The sequence below is a fragment of the Phytophthora ramorum genome, assembly GCF_020800215.1.
Source record: "Phytophthora ramorum isolate Pr-102 chromosome Unknown Phyram_PR-102_s0004, whole genome shotgun sequence".
In the NCBI taxonomy this organism is placed as follows: domain Eukaryota; phylum Oomycota; class Peronosporomycetes; order Peronosporales; family Peronosporaceae; genus Phytophthora; species Phytophthora ramorum.
In genome coordinates this window covers 99,719-117,852 of record NW_027150650.1, presented here as the reverse complement: position 1 = coordinate 117,852, position 18,134 = coordinate 99,719, and the positions used below count along the sequence as shown (strand labels likewise).

The following is an 18,134-nucleotide window of genomic DNA, read 5'->3' as shown; positions in this document are numbered from 1 at the left end:
CTGCGGCAGTCCTCCCATAAAAAAAGTCGACAAACACTGTCATATAAGTTCCTCGGATTCTCGACGTCGTCGCCACAAGGCGGGGGCTGCTGCTCATCAATTCAGGAACGAGATACTCCAAACGAGAACTGTTGCTCACTCGGACCCCGTGCAGCATGATACGGTTCACCCCCCGCACTACACTCTTGTTGGGCGTCATTTCACGAATCTTCTTGTTGACAATCGTCTTGAGATCACCCACTCGCGTAATCGCCTCCTTCGGAAAATCAAAGCTGTGAACCTCCACCACACCTTTTAGGCCCTGCTCCTTTGCATCTCGCCACGGCACTGGAAGCACGAAAGCAGACATGACAGTGCTACCGGTAGCAGAGAGATGTTCAACTTAAAGCGGGGATTGGGAAGGCTGGAGAAAATTGGAGACTGGTCATCTAGACCGACCCACACTGATCGACTGTACAGTTAGAGCTCGTAACATTCTTGAGAAAGCATGAGCCCGTTGGTCTTTCGGCCGTTGTGTTGAACTTCGTAGACACCCTTTCTCGGCCACTGCTCAACTTCGTTTTTGACATCCCTCGCATCCAACACTGCACTCAGAATGTCGGGTAATTGTTGGGAAATTGTCCCGGGTTTGTTTTTAGATGCGGCAAACGAAAAATAGCTATAGGCTGAGATCACTCTATGCTCCAGCGCAGAGCACACGCCAATACGACAAGATGCCTGCGTCAACCACATCTTCATTGTCTTCTCGGTACGTGAACGCTGCTCACTGAGGTGATACCGCCACTGTATCTCACGTACTCGTAGCTCCTCCGACAAGAACTCATCAGAGAGCAGCAACGGCAGCCGTCGAAGCAGTGGTTCCAGAGGTGAGTCTTGTAGCATAACTGATCTGGATCATTTGTTCAGCTCACCAAATCGATTGGCTTGCTGTATCTGCAGATTCGAAGCTGCTTTTACGTGCTGCGAGTGACTTGGCCGAGGTAGCTGCAGCACATGCAGCTTATGCTACTATCTCTCTGACTTTGGCTCCATTGCTTTTTGTAGACTGCTTCGGTGGCGTCTTCAACCAGCTCATGGACGACTACTTCTCGCTCCAGCCGCAGCGAAAGGCGTTTAGGAGGCGCCACTGCTTCACTAGCAACTTCATGTAAGTAAGACTGTTGTCGTTGCAGTTCTCTTTCCAACTAACCTGCCAATTTCAATCCAGGCGCCTCGCTCCGTGACCTAGAACTCCGCAAAAGTCAGATTGAGCTTGAGCTAGCGCAGGTGCAGCATGAGTTACAGCTACGCGAGTCACAGAGTGCGACGGCACGAAAGCCATAAATGGCCAAATTTGGTGGCGGAATCAAATAAACGAGAAATGCGCGGACGCCATACTAAGTGGCGGCTCACAACCTGAACGACGAGACCATATAGCAGTGAGCCCCAGCAAGTCGTGCAGTTTGTCTGTAGTTTCTTCTCCAAAATAATTGACGCTCCCATTTTCAAATGTGCAAGTTCGGAGTGTCGATACGTGGTCAGGATTACATTATGATAGTACTTGGCTGTCGCTTCTTTCAACGACGAGCTTACGAAGACTGCCACGCCTTCTCATTTTGCACGCGCATGTGCTAGGCTTCGCCTTCGTCGTACACCTTGGTCATACCGTCGCCAAAAGGTTGAACGACTCCTTCTCCATTTTATGAAGAGAACTCTAGCTGCGGCACCGAGGTATCGTAGCACTCTGCCATATTCGCATGGTATTATATCGCATTCTCAGTAGTCAAAATTGCCTTCTACATGTGGATGTTCCTGTGAGATGCAACTCAAATAGTGTTATCGTAGAGGTGCAGTCTCGTATTCAAAGGATACTCCATCAAGTGAGTTGACAAAGGCCCCATGTCTGGTTCAGTTGTAAAATGACTTAGCGATTGCGCACTACGATATCGATAGCGAGGTGTTGATATTCATCATGTCTCGCCGCTAGCCACGGATAAACTCCGGAATAAGAGACTAGTACATACTCATAGCCAAACTGGCCACAGCACACGAGTGCAGTCTGCAGATTCCCCTCGAACAAAGTGTTAGCTACTCGATGATTCGGCGACATTTGTCACGATGGAAGGAGTAAGCGTTGAAGCTATCCGCGAATTTACTACTCTTTTCACTGCAGAACTACTACTACGAAATCATTTGCACGAAAAACATAGAAGTACCCCAGCTCCATAGTGAACTGACGAAGGATCCGCCACTTGCCTTCACGCCTTCAAATTTCCACACGCACCTGTAAACTCCACATGTGAGAGGCTTCACCACTCTAGAGAGGCACTTCGGACACTGCACTGTGCCATTCCTCATGAGGTTGAAAAGGTTGAATCTCTTGCAGTTAAATATCATTTCACCAAATGCAGCACACGCGCGATTTTCACAGTGACCATCAAGATGCAGTCCGAAGGCGCACACACGCCATTCTGGAACTCTGTGTGAGAACGTTTGCTCGTCGGAAACGCCAGCGAAGAGAAAAGAACTTGGGCCACCGCCTCTCAACTGCAACTCCAAATGCACGGTACTTTGGGTAGAAATATTGTAGTTCAGGAGCGTATGTTTGTCTGCCGTCGAGGATAAGCCGTTATTTGGCTAGGGAGTTCTGGACAGGCTCATTTCCAAAGCTGCTTCACGTGGACTTCACTTTGTAAGAGATACTACCACGCAGCATCAAGGCTGTGTACGTCGCGCGAATTCTTCAAGTGGTTTCTTCTCGCAGCAGTTGAGAAGACTGGCATGTGGAGTGCATTGTAGATAATTGGTGACATGGAAGGTTGGAGAGTAAGGCAAAGAGGAATAAAGGATTGGCGGTGGAATATAAATGCATGGAGTAGTTTCTTATGAATCCTCAACTGTTGGTTTGCTTGCCTTTTGAGCTCAATTTGATGGGAAAAAAACTGCGTGAGTAGAAGTACATGAAGCAAGCATTATCATTCTACTTGCTCTATTGAACTAAAGAGCTATTCGAAGTATCATGCTAATGGATTAGCAAGCGTAGTCATATCTTCGGAGGTTTTTCTCGGCTCTGACTGGAGCGGCGTGCCTGTGACGCTGCAATACTCGAGGATACCGAAGCCCCCCATCACCAAAACCGAGCCGCCGATGCATTCCCATGAGAAGGACGTGTCATGGACCACAGTGTCCACAATCCCGGACAGCGGGATCGTAAGCATGCAACCCACACTCGTCTCCAGAGGCGACGTCCAGCACAGAGACAACGGCAGAAACACACAAAAGATGATTGACATCAGACCACTAACCAGCAGCAAAACCAGCCCGTGGGTGTTGTTCGGCAAACCGAGCGGTTCGTACAGTGCTTCAATGGGACTATACGCCAGCAGAGCACTACCAACGATCCACATCGGAATGGTGAAGAGTCCACACAACCCCGTCATCGTCAGCAGCGTCGCTGTGTCCGTGATATCATCACCCATCGTCAGTCGAATCGCGACTTCGTATCCCCCATACAGCGCTGCCGAGAGCACCACCATGAGGCCTGCAACAACGCCCGTATCAGCAATCGCATCGAGATCATTTCCGTTCTGGAACATGACCACGAGTGTGACGCCCGCGAACGACGTGAACACGCCACACATTTTTCCAAAAGAAAGTCGTTCGTGCAAGAAGCAGATCGAGAAGCAGTAGACGAACAGCGGCGAGCAGTTGAAGATGGCCGTGCCGGCTGCAACGCTCACGTTGGCTAGCGCTGCATACCAGAAGTAGTCTGTCACGCAGTAGAACGCACTCAGAAACGCTGCGATCCGCCAAAGCTTCGGCAACGGAATCACCGAGTGACGTTCCAGGACTCGAACACAATCCAACGGAGCAAGTCGATCCTCCTCCTCACCATGAAACCAGAAGTATCCTACTAGCAGAGGGAGGAGTACAACCTGAGGTGCAGCACAACACAAATATCAGCACAAACGCCCAAACTCAACCACCAAATCGCACAAATTGCTGACCGGTGCTGTGTGGTTGAAGCACACGATGAAAAATGGCTTGTCGAACTCAGCTGCCCCCTGCAAACAAATCAACAGCCAGTTATGACCAGGTCAATGGACAAATGTAACAAATAGCACGGTAATTGACCTGCAGTCCTTGGGAAGCTTCAGCTTGCAAGACCCACGACCAGATGAGAGCTGGAAAAGCAGGCATTTTGTAACAGACAGCGAGTTAGTTAGTGGAATGTGGCAATGTGGCAATGATTTGTGTGTGACGCAGTTGCCGTCAGCGGCAGGTATTGCCGCAACTACAACCAATCTGGTTGAACAATAAATTTTCGTATGCATGTCTACCAATATCTGAATGGCGCAAGATATTCAAGGATAAGAACAAGAATCTGATACGTCCGATAATCATTAATTTGATTGGTCTAAATCATCAAGATTTGATAATATCCAGTATGGGAACTGGATTTTTGATGAAACTACAACTACGTGGATATTTTAGACAAGATCATTGGTAGAACAGATAGCAGCTGAGATTAGAGAAGGATAGGCTTTAGGGTAGGACACTAGTGGTCTCAAGGACATCCGTAAAAGCAAACAGCTCAATCTCAATCACTTCTCAATTTGCTTTCAATAGCAACAACCCCTCCACCAACCTCGTCACCTGCCTACCCAAGGACCGCACGCCGGACACGCCAAGCAAGACCTTCCTCGGCGCAAGACTGTTACATAGTAGCACTTGCCGTGTCAAGCTTCGATTCAAGCTTCGGTTCAAGTTCAAGAGTTCAAGGCTAGGGTACTTGTGGCCACATAGTGGGAAGCGAGTATCCTGTGACTATTAGTGCGAGCCACATCGTGGGGAGCACTAGGTTGCGAAAGGGTTGTCTTTTAGCACGAACGTTACGTTCAGTGGCTAGTCGGTGTGGTTGTGAACCAGTGTGGTTACTCGATTGGTACTCCTTCTGTGGGTCCGCGGTTTAGTGCTTTCACTTTGTGAATCCCTGTCCCGCCTCAGAAAACACGGAGAATAACTTCCTTTCGGTATACCTACTTGGTCTTACTTGATCTACATCCATTGCTACTGCAACTGTTTCAGTGTGCATTGTTGCATGGGTAAACGAAAAACTCGCGAGCCCGAAGAACCGTTCGTCAACACCACTAAGGTCTTAACCGATCGCCATAAGGAGCTTGATAAGCTTCGAAAGGACCTGTGGTTAACGACGGTAAAGCAACTTAAGGTTGTCAAACTCATCCGAAACGAAATTCCGGATTGTAAAAATTCAAGTGCGAGGAACGTCGTTCACGAATTTTCGGAACAGCTGAAACAGCTTATCGAGCGTACCCAAACGGTTTTGGAAGGAACATTCGACCACTCCGTCCAACTTTACAAGAAACGTAGACTGTAAATAAGAATTTAGACAGTTCCGTTTTATTTTCAAAGGCTTTATTTTAGGGTTTCGGTAGTATATATAGTGACGGCGCTGAGAAGTCCGGTTGATATGACCCAAAGAAGAGGTCGTGCAACTGAGCGCCCGTCCCCGAACCCTAGACCTCGTCAACAGAGCAGAATGAGCTCTCCGAGTGACAATGAAGCCACACGCCCGACAACACGTTCCAGAACACGCACGCAAGCACAACCGAATGGGGCTAGTGCCGATAATGAGGCAAATTCGGCCGCCCCCGCTGCAGCAGCTGCGCAATCAAGTCATGGACCCGATACGATGTCCATGCAGCAGTTACTAGTGTATCTTACACAGCAGCAACAACAATATCAAGCCCAGGTGCAAGCCCAAATGCAAGCCCAAATGCAGCAGGCTAACGAGCGTTTTGAATTCCTCGTTGCATCAAGAGGCGAACACAAGAAGAAGGACCCTCCTGTGTATGAAGGGAAGTACGGCGAAGACATTGAGCTATGGATCTTCGCTACTGAACAGTACTATGCCAACAAGCGTCACATAATGGAAGCTGATTCGTCAGACTTTGTGACGCTAATCTCCAGTAACTTGGGCAAGTCCGTGTTGAATTGGTACCGTGCCTTTATCACGGATTGTGAGCGCATGAGCGTTCACCAAACATGGTCTCTGTTCAAGCGTCAACTGCGTACACGTTTCCGACCCAAGGACTTCGAGTATGATCTTCGCGAGCGGATGTTTCACTTAAAACAAAAGGAAACAATCCACGAATATGTCTCTAAGTTCCAAGACTTGTTGTCTCAAACTGAATTAGAGATAAGTGAACTAGAGAAGCGTTTCTTTTTCCAGAATGGACTACGGGAAGAAACCGCGAAGAAAATCAAAGAAGAAAGTCCGAGTACGCTTCAAGACGCTATGGAGATTGCCTCTAACTTCGAGTTTGCACATTACTCGGGTAAACCACCTCGCATTCCGTCCAAGTCATCGCAGGCACCGGCCGAATCCGGTAAACGTTCAATCAAGCCGACATCGCAGAAACCAAAGCGATTCGAGAAGAAGAAGAACAAGAATGATGACTGGACGAAAACAGCTACATGCAATAACTGTGGCAAAGTTGGCCACATTTCCCCGCAATGTACCGCTCCAAAACGTAAGGAAGCAAATAGGTACATCAGCGGCGCACTGTATGCTATCTTGGAAGCCGAGGCTCATGCGTACAAAGAAACGGGTCAAGAGAGATCCGTCACCATTTTCATTGATAATGGATGCAGCTTAAATGGCGTATCTGAGGAATTGGTGAAAACGCTTGGGCTGGAGGTAACCGAAGGCGAGTTGATGCAGGTCGACCTTGGTTATGACCAAGTGGTACACCGTCCGCGTCGAACCGTGGAGATGAGTCTGCAGCTACCAGGTTTCCCATTGACGTCGGGAACCTTCCAAGTCATGCCCGTTCCAGAAAACAAGGATGTTATTCTGGGCATGATGTGGCTGCGAGAGCAAAACCCGGATATCGACTGGAGTACAGGGCAGGTCACACCACGCATCAAGATGGAGGATGAGCAAGATGCTCAACTAAGACTGCCTAAGCAACGCCCAGCTAGAAGAGTCGCTGGACAACGCAGATCTCGTATCGACCAAAGTCGCGAGATTTTCAACCACTATCGGCAGCATGGCCACAAAGGCCAATATGGCAAGACGCGACTTATTTCAGCTCAACAATTTCTAAGAATGTTGCGTCATGACAAGGACATTGAAGCAATCTTTGTCATCAATCCGCATGACTCTGAGAAGGCAGAACGCTTTAAGAGTCAAGGATGGGAGGCACTTAAGGATAATCCAGCGTATGATATACTACGCAAGTATGCGGATACTGTTTTTCGCACGGAACTTCCAAACGAGACGCCTCCTGTACGAGAAGGGATCGAACACGAAATCCTTCTCCAGCCTGGTACCACGCCTATTTCGGTGAAACAATGGCGCCAGAGCCCTGATCAGCGCATCACAATTCAAGATTGGACCAAAGAGATGGTTCAAGCGGGCATTATTCGACCAAGCACGTCTGCATTTTCCGCGCCGACGTTCTGTGTCAAGAAGCCTGTTGGATGGCGCATTGTGCACGACTATCGTCAGCTAAATCTAGCGACAATTTTGCCGGCTATACCAATGCCGCGCAAGGAGGATACCTTTGATGCCATGGCGGGCAGTCATTGGTTTTCGTGCATGGACCTACTGTGGGGTTACTACCAAGTTAAGCTACGTGAATCGGACATACCGTTTACAGCTTTTTCGACCCCTGATGGTCTATTTGAATACCTCGTTACTCCAATGGGACTCAGTGGTAGTCCCGGAACATTTAACCGTCTTTTACAGAAAGTCTTTAGGGACTTAAGAGACGTGATGAGGATCTATTTTGACGACATCTACGTATTCACCCCGAGCGAAGATGTCGCAGAGCACCTTGAAGCTTTAGATCGTGTGCTCAAGCGATGTGAAGAACAGCAACTTTACATCAAATTATCCAAGTGTCAGTTCTGTGTGGACGAGATTCCATGCCTAGGAGATTTCGTCGGACGAAAAGGAGTCCGAATGGATCCAGACAAGGTTCGCATCATCGCAGAATGGCCTGTTCCCAAGACCAAGAAGCAAATGGAGAGCTTCTTAGGAACTACGGTCTATGTGTCCAGATTCTGTAAGGACTTTGCACAATTTGCAGGACCACTTCATGACAGCATCAAGGGAAAGCGTCCACGAGAGACTATTGAACTCTCGGACGATCAACTCAAGTGCTTCAAAGAGCTTAAACGCCGGTTAGCCTCACCACCAGTTCTCGGCCTTCCTGACTTCACAAAACCTTTTGGTATTCGCATGGACGCCTCGAATTTTGCAATCGGGGGAGTCTTGTTTCAAAAGGAGGGAGGGCTAGAGCATCCAATCGCGTATACTGGCCGGAAGATGAAGCCAGCAGAACTAAACTACCCTGTTCGAGAACAGGAGTTGCTCGCGATCATGCATGCTCTTCGAGTATGGCGTGTGTATCTTCTTGACCGACCGTTTACGGTCGAAACGGATCACAAAAGTATTGAGATGATTCTGACTCAGAAGACTACAAACCGACGCGTTGCACGATGGTTCAATGAGCTTGCTGAATTCCAGCCTTTGTTCAAGTGGATTCCCGGAGAAACGAATACCGTGGCTGATGCATTGTCACGAAATCCAGAGTTTGAACTGAAAGCTGCTCAAGTAAGCTTACAAGAGCTACTGGAAGCAGCCAAGAATCGTGAAATTGTGGCAACGATTGTACCAAACAAGGTGACAGTGGCCCAAACGGCGAAGTCGATGTATTCGTGGAACAAGGATCTACAGTGGATCATCAAGAAGCTGAAGCAAGGGGATGAATTGCCTAAATACTCCTTACAGGATGACATTCTTTTCTATCAAACTGCGGAAGACCAGACTCCACGATTGTACATCCCTGATGACGAAGATCTGAAGAATCGAGTCATTTGCGAGAATCACGATGCAGTAGCAGCAGGACACCCAGGGTTTTATAAGACCTATTTGGCAGTACGCGAGAAATACTACTGGCCGAAGATGATGAAGTACATCCAGCGCTATGTCAACACATGTGAAATGTGTCAGCGCAACAAGGCGAGACAAACCAAGCCGCCGGGACTACTTCAACCACTAGACATACCTTCGGGTAGGTGGACAGACATCTCAATGGATTTTGTAGTGTCACTGCCTGTCAGCACCAAAGGTTGCGATGCGATTATGGTAATCGTTGACCGGCTGACAAAGCGAGCGAAGTTCGTTGCGACGAAGACAACGGACAACACCACAGATATCGCTAACGTGTTCATGAAGAATTATGTAAAGGATCACGGTTTACCCAAAACCATTATATCCGATCGAGACACCAAGTTTACGTCCAAACTTTGGCAGAGTATTGTGAGTGCGCTTGGTACGCAGCACAACTTGTCATCGGCTTTCCGACCCCAAACAGATGGACAAACGGAACGGACAAATCGATTTATCGGAGATTATCTTCGAGGTGTCGTCAACCCAGCTCAAAATGACTGGGATGAATATCTCCATTTGGCAGAAATTGCCTACAACCGACGTGTACACTCCACGATTCGAATGTCGCCGTTCGAAGCGGATCTAGGATATGTCCCCTACATGCCAGACGATGTGGCATCAGATCCGGAGTTTAAGAAATTGGAGAAAACAGCGCAAGAGTTTTTACTTCAGCAAGAGACTCTACTCAAGGTCGCACAAGACCGTATGAGCGAGGCGCAGGAGCGTATGAAGTATTATTACGACAAGAATAGACTTGTCCAGAACTTCGAAGTCAACGACATGGTGCTTTTAGACGGAAAGAATTTGGATATCCGTCACAAGGGGTATGCCCAGTCGAAGAAACTCGCTCCACGATACATTGGACCTTTTCCAGTGATAAAGAAGATCTCAAAAGATTCCTATGAGTTGGGATTATCGAAGGGATTAAAGTTGCATCCTGTGTTCCACACATCATTGCTGAAACCGTATCGCAAGGACCCAAAGCGAAGGCAGCAGGTGAACAAAGTCGTGTTAGCCGATGGAACCGAAGGACAACTCGTTGAAGCGGTGATTGATCACCGCATGTACAAGGGAAAACCGCAGTACAAGATTTGGTGGCTAGGTGAATTCAGAGCTGATGCAACCTGGGAACCCATTGAGAATCTAAAGCAGATTCCTGGGCTCATCGACCTCTATTGGAAATCCAAGAAGCGACCGAAGCCATTTTCAAAATAGGCGTCTTCTTGAAGGGAGGTCATGTGACGCAGTTGCCGTCAGCGGCAGGTATTGCCGCAACTACAACCAATCTGGTTGAACAATAAATTTTCGTATGCATGTCTACCAATATCTGAATGGCGCAAGATATTCAAGGATAAGAACAAGAATCTGATACGTCCGATAATCATTAATTTGATTGGTCTAAATCATCAAGATTTGATAATATCCAGTATGGGAACTGGATTTTTGATGAAACTACAACTACGTGGATATTTTAGACAAGATCATTGGTAGAACAGATAGCAGCTGAGATTAGAGAAGGATAGGCTTTAGGGTAGGACACTAGTGGTCTCAAGGACATCCGTAAAAGCAAACAGCTCAATCTCAATCACTTCTCAATTTGCTTTCAATAGCAACAACCCCTCCACCAACCTCGTCACCTGCCTACCCAAGGACCGCACGCCGGACACGCCAAGCAAGACCTTCCTCGGCGCAAGACTGTTACATTGTGGCTGTGCCACCTCCGAGGGCGACGAGTCCTGCATGTTTCGGGAGATTTGGTTTGGATTCTGCTGGAACTTCATCGGTTGAGAACAGCTTGGTGAGCTCGTGGGGGGCTGCCGGGTGGAAGTCGGTCACTCGCGTCATGGACGATAAGTGAGCTGTTCGCCTTGACGAAAAGTGTCAACTAAGCAGCTGAAGTGATGTTGAGCGAAGGTTACGCATTAATCCTGTGATACTCTATACCCTGTCTAATTGAAGCGATCGGTTTAAATAATGAATACAAATCGTAAGGTAGATTGTTGTGGAAGTCAATGTGGCCCTGATTTGCTGGAATTTTGGGAGGGAGAGATTTTCGTGTTCAGGAGAGCAATTGCGTGTTCAAGGCCGCGGCATGAGCGTAGGGACTCGCAAGCGCCAGCCTGTGGTATTTGAGCAGTCTGACTCTGTAGCATTTTCAAAGCGGATGTATTGTTGTAGCAGTGCTGTGAGGACAAGCACTTGGAATGAATCACTAGTCGGTGTTCATCTTAAATCGTCTGGAACTTGCATCGGCTAATCTCTTGGTTAGGTACAGCACACTTATCTGTATCAAGCTATAAGGTTAACCAGCCAGTATTTCTTGTTGGCGGGTCCACCTGGACCCCAGCTTGTACACTTGTGAACATCTTTGAGACGGAAACACGGGTAGGGCTCGATGGTGGGGTCTTCTATTCGTGGACAAGCCAAGGTGCACCTCGAATTTACCCCTGACAGCCGAGTTCGTGGTGTGACCATGTCCTTTGCCCAATTTGCGGGATCAAGCTCTGGTCGATAGGTGGGCAAATCCAACGCACTCAAGGTTAATAGAGAAGCAACGAGCAATCAATAAGCAAACGATACTTCGCCAATCGTGGAGAGCATGATACCAACAGCAAGGAAGATGACTGCATGTATGCGTATCGTTGAATTTGTAAAACTTCCGTCTAATCAAGCCGAAGATCCCCTCCCGGTTTTCTTATCAACCTGCCAGTGATTCCAACTCTGATAAAAGGCTCGACGCCCACTGCGTTACGACAAAGAGGGCAGCTTGACAGTGTGCCATGGCCGCCGCACCACTTTGTCCGCGTACCGATGCATGCACGGTGGAAGCTGTGACCACATTGAGCAACGACGACGACTTCCTTAGCTGTGGAGCCAAACGGTGACCAGCAAATAGAGCACACGTTGTCCTTCCGCACGACAACGGAACGCGAGTACCCAGGAACTTTCGCTGCAGTGCAGTCACTTCTCGACTTGCCTACAATCAGCAGACTGTCCCATTCGATGGACCCATGGGTTTCATCCGCGTCGAAGCGATAGTACGTACTCCCGCCCACATCTCGCCACGGCGAACTAACGAAACAGCCGTCACTTGATCGGACTCCTTCGAACTTCCACACGCAGTTGTAAAACCCGCAGATAATTGGTTTGAACGTTTTGTAGCATCGAGGGCAGCGAACTTCCCGATCTTCCATGAGGTTGGACGAATCGAAAGCGGTTTGACAAATGACCATTCCTCCGAATGCTTCGCACTCACGATTCTCGCATTCGCCTTCGATGTTCAGTCCTTCTTCACAGATGCGCCAGTCAGAAGCAGTGCTCGGCAGGTTGTGCTCGTGCAGGTTGGAGTTATCAGAAACGTCGGCAAAACCTTGTCCTGGACGAGGAAGTACCGCTCCTCCCCGCAACCTTGGCACCAAGCACGCTCTCACTTTTAATCTTGTACTCACAGAGTGTACGGCCATCTTCGAGCTGCTTGCCTGCAAAGATAAGGCGCTACTGATCAGCTGGATTCCCTCATCTGTCTCTAATTTTGAGCTTGACATTGTCAACGGAGTCCGTAGGCATGCACGAGACGAATCCGACTCTGACAGTTGGAAATTTGATCACAATGACCATGTCGCCTTTATCTTCAAAAACGAGGTGTGTCTTTACCACGAGACGCGGACAACCTTCGGCAGCAACTGGGATGATTGACTTGAGCGGACGCCCTCTGCCTAGCTCCGTGCCATACAGCCAGATCGACTCCCCCCCCCCCACCTTCCTTTCCGCGATAGGTTTCAATTTCTTGTTGACAATGTCGACAAGATCCCCCACTTGGTCGTCTTCGACTTGCTCTCGTCTCTCCTTCCATTGCTCGTCTAGATCGGACTGAGTTACCTCGACCACGCCTCGGATGCATTGGTCCTTCCACGGGATTGCAAGAACGAATTCCGACATACTTTAGTTTTTTTGGGGGGTTAAGAGGTCCTCTATTTGTGTTTAACATACTTTAGTTTAGCTTTTTGTGCCGGTCTCTCCTGGATCGCAAATCAGCGGTATCCGGTGGTATACTTTTATCCGGTTTCCGGTCCGTACGGGTCGGGTGAGGTAGTTTGAGCAAGTTGGCGGTGGCAGATATGTGGAGTCGGCATTAGAGGAGCTGGGGTTTTCGGGATCTGTCCTGACTGGCGTGGGTGTGACGTCAGATTCAACCTCGATGATGGATTTGGGAATGTAGCTTTTGAGGAAATGATTAGTTGACCAGTCATTCAACATGGTCAAGTATCCGTTGCCCCAGGTGCTTGCCAAGCCCGCTTGTGTAGTAAGAGGTAAAATGCGAACTGAGATTGATCCTGGCTTAGCAACCTAACACGTAGTGCTCTGAAGGAGGCCGCCCTTGGGAGTCTGTGTACCTATGTACCCTCCGAGCTTCACTAGACTTCTGATTTGCACCTAAGTCATCCTTGCGCCATTGAAGGCAGGCGCAGGTGACGATGGGTGCGAAGAGAGATGTCATGCTGGTCCAATGTGAAGTCGCTCATGTGTGGGTTTTATGATTGTGCATGGAAGTTTGAAGGCGTGAAGGCAAATGTCGGCACACGGATGAACGGTATTAGTCTGTGGGATGGGGAAGTCTGTTGATTATTGTCAAGGAGCGAGGCAAGACGTCGAGTTCTGCACTATTCGCTGATCTAACCAAAACGCTTCCGAAATCGAGAACAATAACTTTATGTGGTCACTATTTCCACCGCGGCTGCCTTGGCAAGTGGGCAAAAATCACGCTTCGTTCCCAGCATCAAGCTGTTCGATTTGTCGCCAAGCATTGTACATATAGTTCACTGAATCAAGAGTAAGCGTCAGGAAATGGGGATTTATAAGACGCTGAGCAGATTAAATTAGTTTTTCTTCAAAGCGCGGGAAGCCTCCGGAGAAGATGTTTTAACCCGCCACGCCTCTCCCTCGTTGCGGGGCTGCTAATCAAGTTCACCTTCGATGCCACCGTGTGGCACGATCTACCAGAACGTCTTGAGGAAAATATTGCAATGTGAGGTTTGAAAGCAATTAAAACTTGGGAATGGAAAGTATGAGAGCCGTTAATTAAGACGAAAAAGTCGCTGTTCCATCGAAGTTATCGTGCGACCGCGAATCCAGATCAAGAGAGTGGAAAGTCCTAGATTGTCCGGGAAACCACGTGTGCAAAGCGTTATCGATATTCAACGATGATGCTCCAGCCTGAATTAAAGAGATTAAACATTTGCGGTGGCCTTCCTTTGCTCGCGCACTCCACGGCGACATGAGGCGACCGGCCAAAATCACTCACGGATTGGTCCTCAAGAGTTACAGCCCTGCGAACAGCATGATACCATTAGTAATCAGAGCTCGCTGTCTCTTCAGTGAATATGCTTTGTTGTGGTAGTCTTTAGCGCCCGACCTTGGCCATTCTGCAATCCCCCACCGTCGAGAATCAACAGCCCGGGATGAAGCTTCTCGTATTCGTGTGGGCCGGCTTCGCGGTTCTTGCCCAAGCCCAAGATGGATCTGAAGCTCAAGTTGCCCAAGTAGGCTCCGAGTCGCAAGCTGCTTCTCAAACACAAGGTGTCGATGCCACCCCGGAGCCAACTGCAAAGCTTTGGGATTACGCAGACTTGGTACGCACGACATCCCCCAGGCCTACGCGGAACGTCACGATGGCACCGCCTAGAGACCCCCGAGCAACTGAGGCCCCGACACCCGCGCCCACTCTTCCGCCTACGATGGCCCCGACACCAGCACCGACGCCGGACCCTGGTCCGTGGGTGACGAAGGAAATCAGCCACCAGGAAGTGAAACCTTTCGCCCAGCCCATGCCCGCCACGATTTCCGAAAAGGCCGGCGTCAAATTCAAGCCCCAGATCCAGATCAGGACGGGGTGTGTCCCGTACCCGGCCGTGAACTACCTCGGAGAGACTAGTGGTGGTCTCAAGACGTCAGGTGCCCCAAGGGTGGGTGTCGAGGGTCTGGCCACGGCTCGCAGGTCTACGGCCGCTCCGCGTGGCTCAACGATGTGTGGGCCATCATGTACTCGTGGTACTTCCCCAAGGACTCGCCGTCTTCAGGAATGGGCCACCGCCACGACTGGGAGCACGTCGTCGTGTTCATTGACAATCCGGACGTAGCGGAGCCCAAGATCATGGGCTGTTCAGCGTCGTCTCACAACGGCTACAAGAAGTACGCCCCGTGTCCCCCGTGGGTCATCGACGGCACGAGCGTCAAGGTGCGCTACAAGCACAGCTGGCCGATCAACCACGACCTGGACGTGACCGGAGACGCCGGCACCTTCCAAGACCTCATCATGTGGGACCAGATGACCGAGGATGCCCGTCGTGCCCTCAACGGAGTACACTTCGGTGACGCCAACACGCCCATGAACGACGGTAACTTCATCCCCAAACTCGAGAAAGCCTCGCCATTCTAAGTGTCGGAAACCGATCTCACCCGATCTTGGCTTGCATCACTATAAATATTCATCATGTTCATCTTCTTCTGCAGCTTACAGTTCACAACCCCTTACTTTCTTCAAGTCAAACGATCATCCTCGAAGGTCGAATAAGGAATCGTCCCCACAGTCTCCTGCAAGCACCAATGACGCATGTCAATGGTTTGCACCCCGTGGCCCCCGCAGCCTCAAAACCAGCGGACGAGCGGTCCAAACTGCTGCCTTCCAGCCACGCGGATGCTCAGGAGGTGCGGTTGCTACACACGAAACACGTCGGGCTAGTCGCTCTCTTCGGTATGCGCAACAGATGAAGTACAGCATACACCTATATACTATACTAACTGTACGTCAAAGCTCTGGTGTGGTCGTGGGTGTTGCAGTCCGAGGCCTCCCAAGCTCTCCAGGAGGTGGTGCAGTTCAACAAACCTTTCTTCATTGTGTGCTTCAATCACACTATAACGGCAATTGTGCTCCCATTGGTGGTGGGGTACCATTGGGTTACTGGGGCTGTGGAGGACCGACTGAATGTCGTGGAAGTGCTCAAACACCACTCGGTGATTCCGTTGTCCAAGTTGTGTCGGGTCTCGGCGTGGCTGAGCGTTTTCTACTTGCTGGCGGACTACTTTTGGTACGCGGCATTGGCCAACGTCAGTGTGACGGCGGGTACTGCCATCTTCAACTGCTCGCCGCTGTTCGTGTACTGCTTTTCCATTTGCTTTTTGCACGAGCGACCGTCGTTTGGCAAAATGTGTGGAGTTTTGACGTCGTTTGTGGGGGTCACCATGGTCGTCGTGTTCCAAGATGGAAGTGACGTGAACGAGGTTGCGAGTACCAGTATGGTTGCGGGTCTTTTGGTGGTGATATCGGCGGCGCTGTATGGAGGATACGAGGTCGCACTACGTGTTGCTGTCGGAGAGGATATTACCGACACGTCGACACTGTTGACGATGACAGGGCTGTGTGGTCTGTTTACTGTGCCGCTTTGGATTGTCGGCAGCTTTGCACTGGCTTACAGCCCATTCCCGTCGCTGCTAGAGCCTCTGGGGTTCCCAGTTACTGGAAACGGAGTCATCTTGCTGCTGCTCAGTGGTATGATGGCAGTTGTCTTTAACGTGTTTCTGCCGTTGTCACTCTGCTGGACGTCCCCACTGGAGACGAGTGTGGGCGTGATGCTGACGATCCCGATCTCGGGTGTTATCGACACCTTGTTACACCACACGACGTTCTCGTGGGAGTGCATTGTTGGATCTGCGCTGGTGATGGGAGGCTTTGGAATCTTAGAGTACTTCAACACCCCAACTGAGGTTCCTCGCCATGAGCACTCGGCAGCACTGGTGTGAAATGGATTTGTGGTTGCACACTCGGGCCTGTGTGAGGCGCACCCTTGGTTCCAATCAAATCAAGGCTGCAATTCGTTTACCACCCCGGCAACGGCCGCGGTGACTTAGTTGGCGTTGCTACATGTACTTACGCAAGTGAATGAAATTACAGCTAAACTTGCGGTCCATGATCGCACGTGGGGCTACACAATATCAAAAATCCTCCCCCCACTCCAGGCGCTCCTATACCACTGAAGCACTTAGTCCCCAGGCGCTTCCATTTGGGTGCGGCACACTGTGCAGCTTGATAGGGAATCATTCTTCGCTCACCATCCAGCCCACTTGTCAATGCAAGCATAGTGAAAACTGTGGCCACAATCGACAGTAACGATGGAGGGAGTTTTTATCGAGCCGAACTCGGACCTTTCAAATCTCGCTCGTGCGAATCCTTCCATAGGATCGGAAGAACCAGCATCGACGTGATCACTTGGTATAATTATGAGGTAACTCGAAAAAATGAGCTCATGGATAGTTCTTCACACGATCACTCACAAGTTCTTGACAGAGAGTTCTAGCCAGCACAAATCGGCCTCAAAGGTCCAAAATGAAGTCTGAGCGTGATAAATCTGCCTCAAGCCGAGCTGGGCAAGTTTTGTTGATGGGGCGTGGAGAAGTTCGTCCCGGGACACAAACAGCCGAGTCTGACCCGGAGGACAAACACGTGTCAAGTCGCACTGAAAAGACTAAACAGGTGCTCGACTACTTCAAAACGCTCATGCTGACTGCTGTACTCGTGTGGAGCTCCCAGGAAGATTTATCCTAGTGGCAGTTCAGCAGGTTCTCTTCCAGCAGCCACTTGCAACGGTTTGCGGCACACAGGACAACTGGGCAGAGAGGTGTGGTCGCTACACCACTTGGACCACTTGTCAATGCAACGGCGGTGGAATGTGTGTCCGCAAGGAACCGCAGTACTGGCGGATCGATCTATCGACCATACCTTGGTCCAGCAAATTGGGCAAATATTATCCTTGGTCACACGAGAATCGAGCGATTCAGTCAGCTTGGCTGCATTCGAGATACCTCTTGGTTTGACCACGAAGAGAAGACTGCGCCATCGAGCGGTACCGCATATTTCCTTATCAAACGTGTTATATCCATTGTTGTCTGCATCTTTCCATGGTGAAAGGACGGATAATCCATCTCGAGCCCGAACGCCTTCAAATTTCCAAGCACAATTGTAAAACCCGCAGGTAAGAGGCTCCACCTGGAAGCGGCACATCGGGCAGAGAATACAGCCGTCCAGTGCGATATTGAACGACTCAAATTGATAAGGATAAATGACCGTCTGACGAAATGCTGGACAGGCCAAGTTCTCGCAACAACCTTCAATGTTGAG

At 49.7% G+C, this 18,134-nt stretch overlaps 2 protein-coding genes across 2 annotated transcripts; one reads left to right on the top strand and one right to left on the bottom strand.

Annotated features, from left to right (window-relative positions):
* Positions 1–2,996: 2,996 nt before the first annotated feature.
* KRP23_4812 (putative vacuolar membrane protein) lies at positions 2,997–4,179 on the bottom strand (the record flags this gene model as incomplete). The annotated part of the gene is made up of 3 exons (XM_067889815.1): positions 2,997–3,914; positions 3,987–4,043; positions 4,114–4,179. 3 exons carry the CDS (start codon positions 4,177–4,179, stop codon positions 2,997–2,999), a joined length of 1,041 nt encoding a protein of 346 aa, XP_067746414.1.
* Positions 4,180–15,565: 11,386 nt separating this feature from the next.
* On the top strand, positions 15,566–16,759 carry KRP23_4811 (putative vacuolar membrane protein; the record flags this gene model as incomplete). Its single annotated transcript, XM_067889814.1, has 2 exons — positions 15,566–15,713; positions 15,774–16,759. 2 exons carry the CDS (start codon positions 15,566–15,568, stop codon positions 16,757–16,759), a joined length of 1,134 nt encoding a protein of 377 aa, XP_067746413.1.
* Between the last annotated feature and the right edge of the window lie 1,375 nt (positions 16,760–18,134).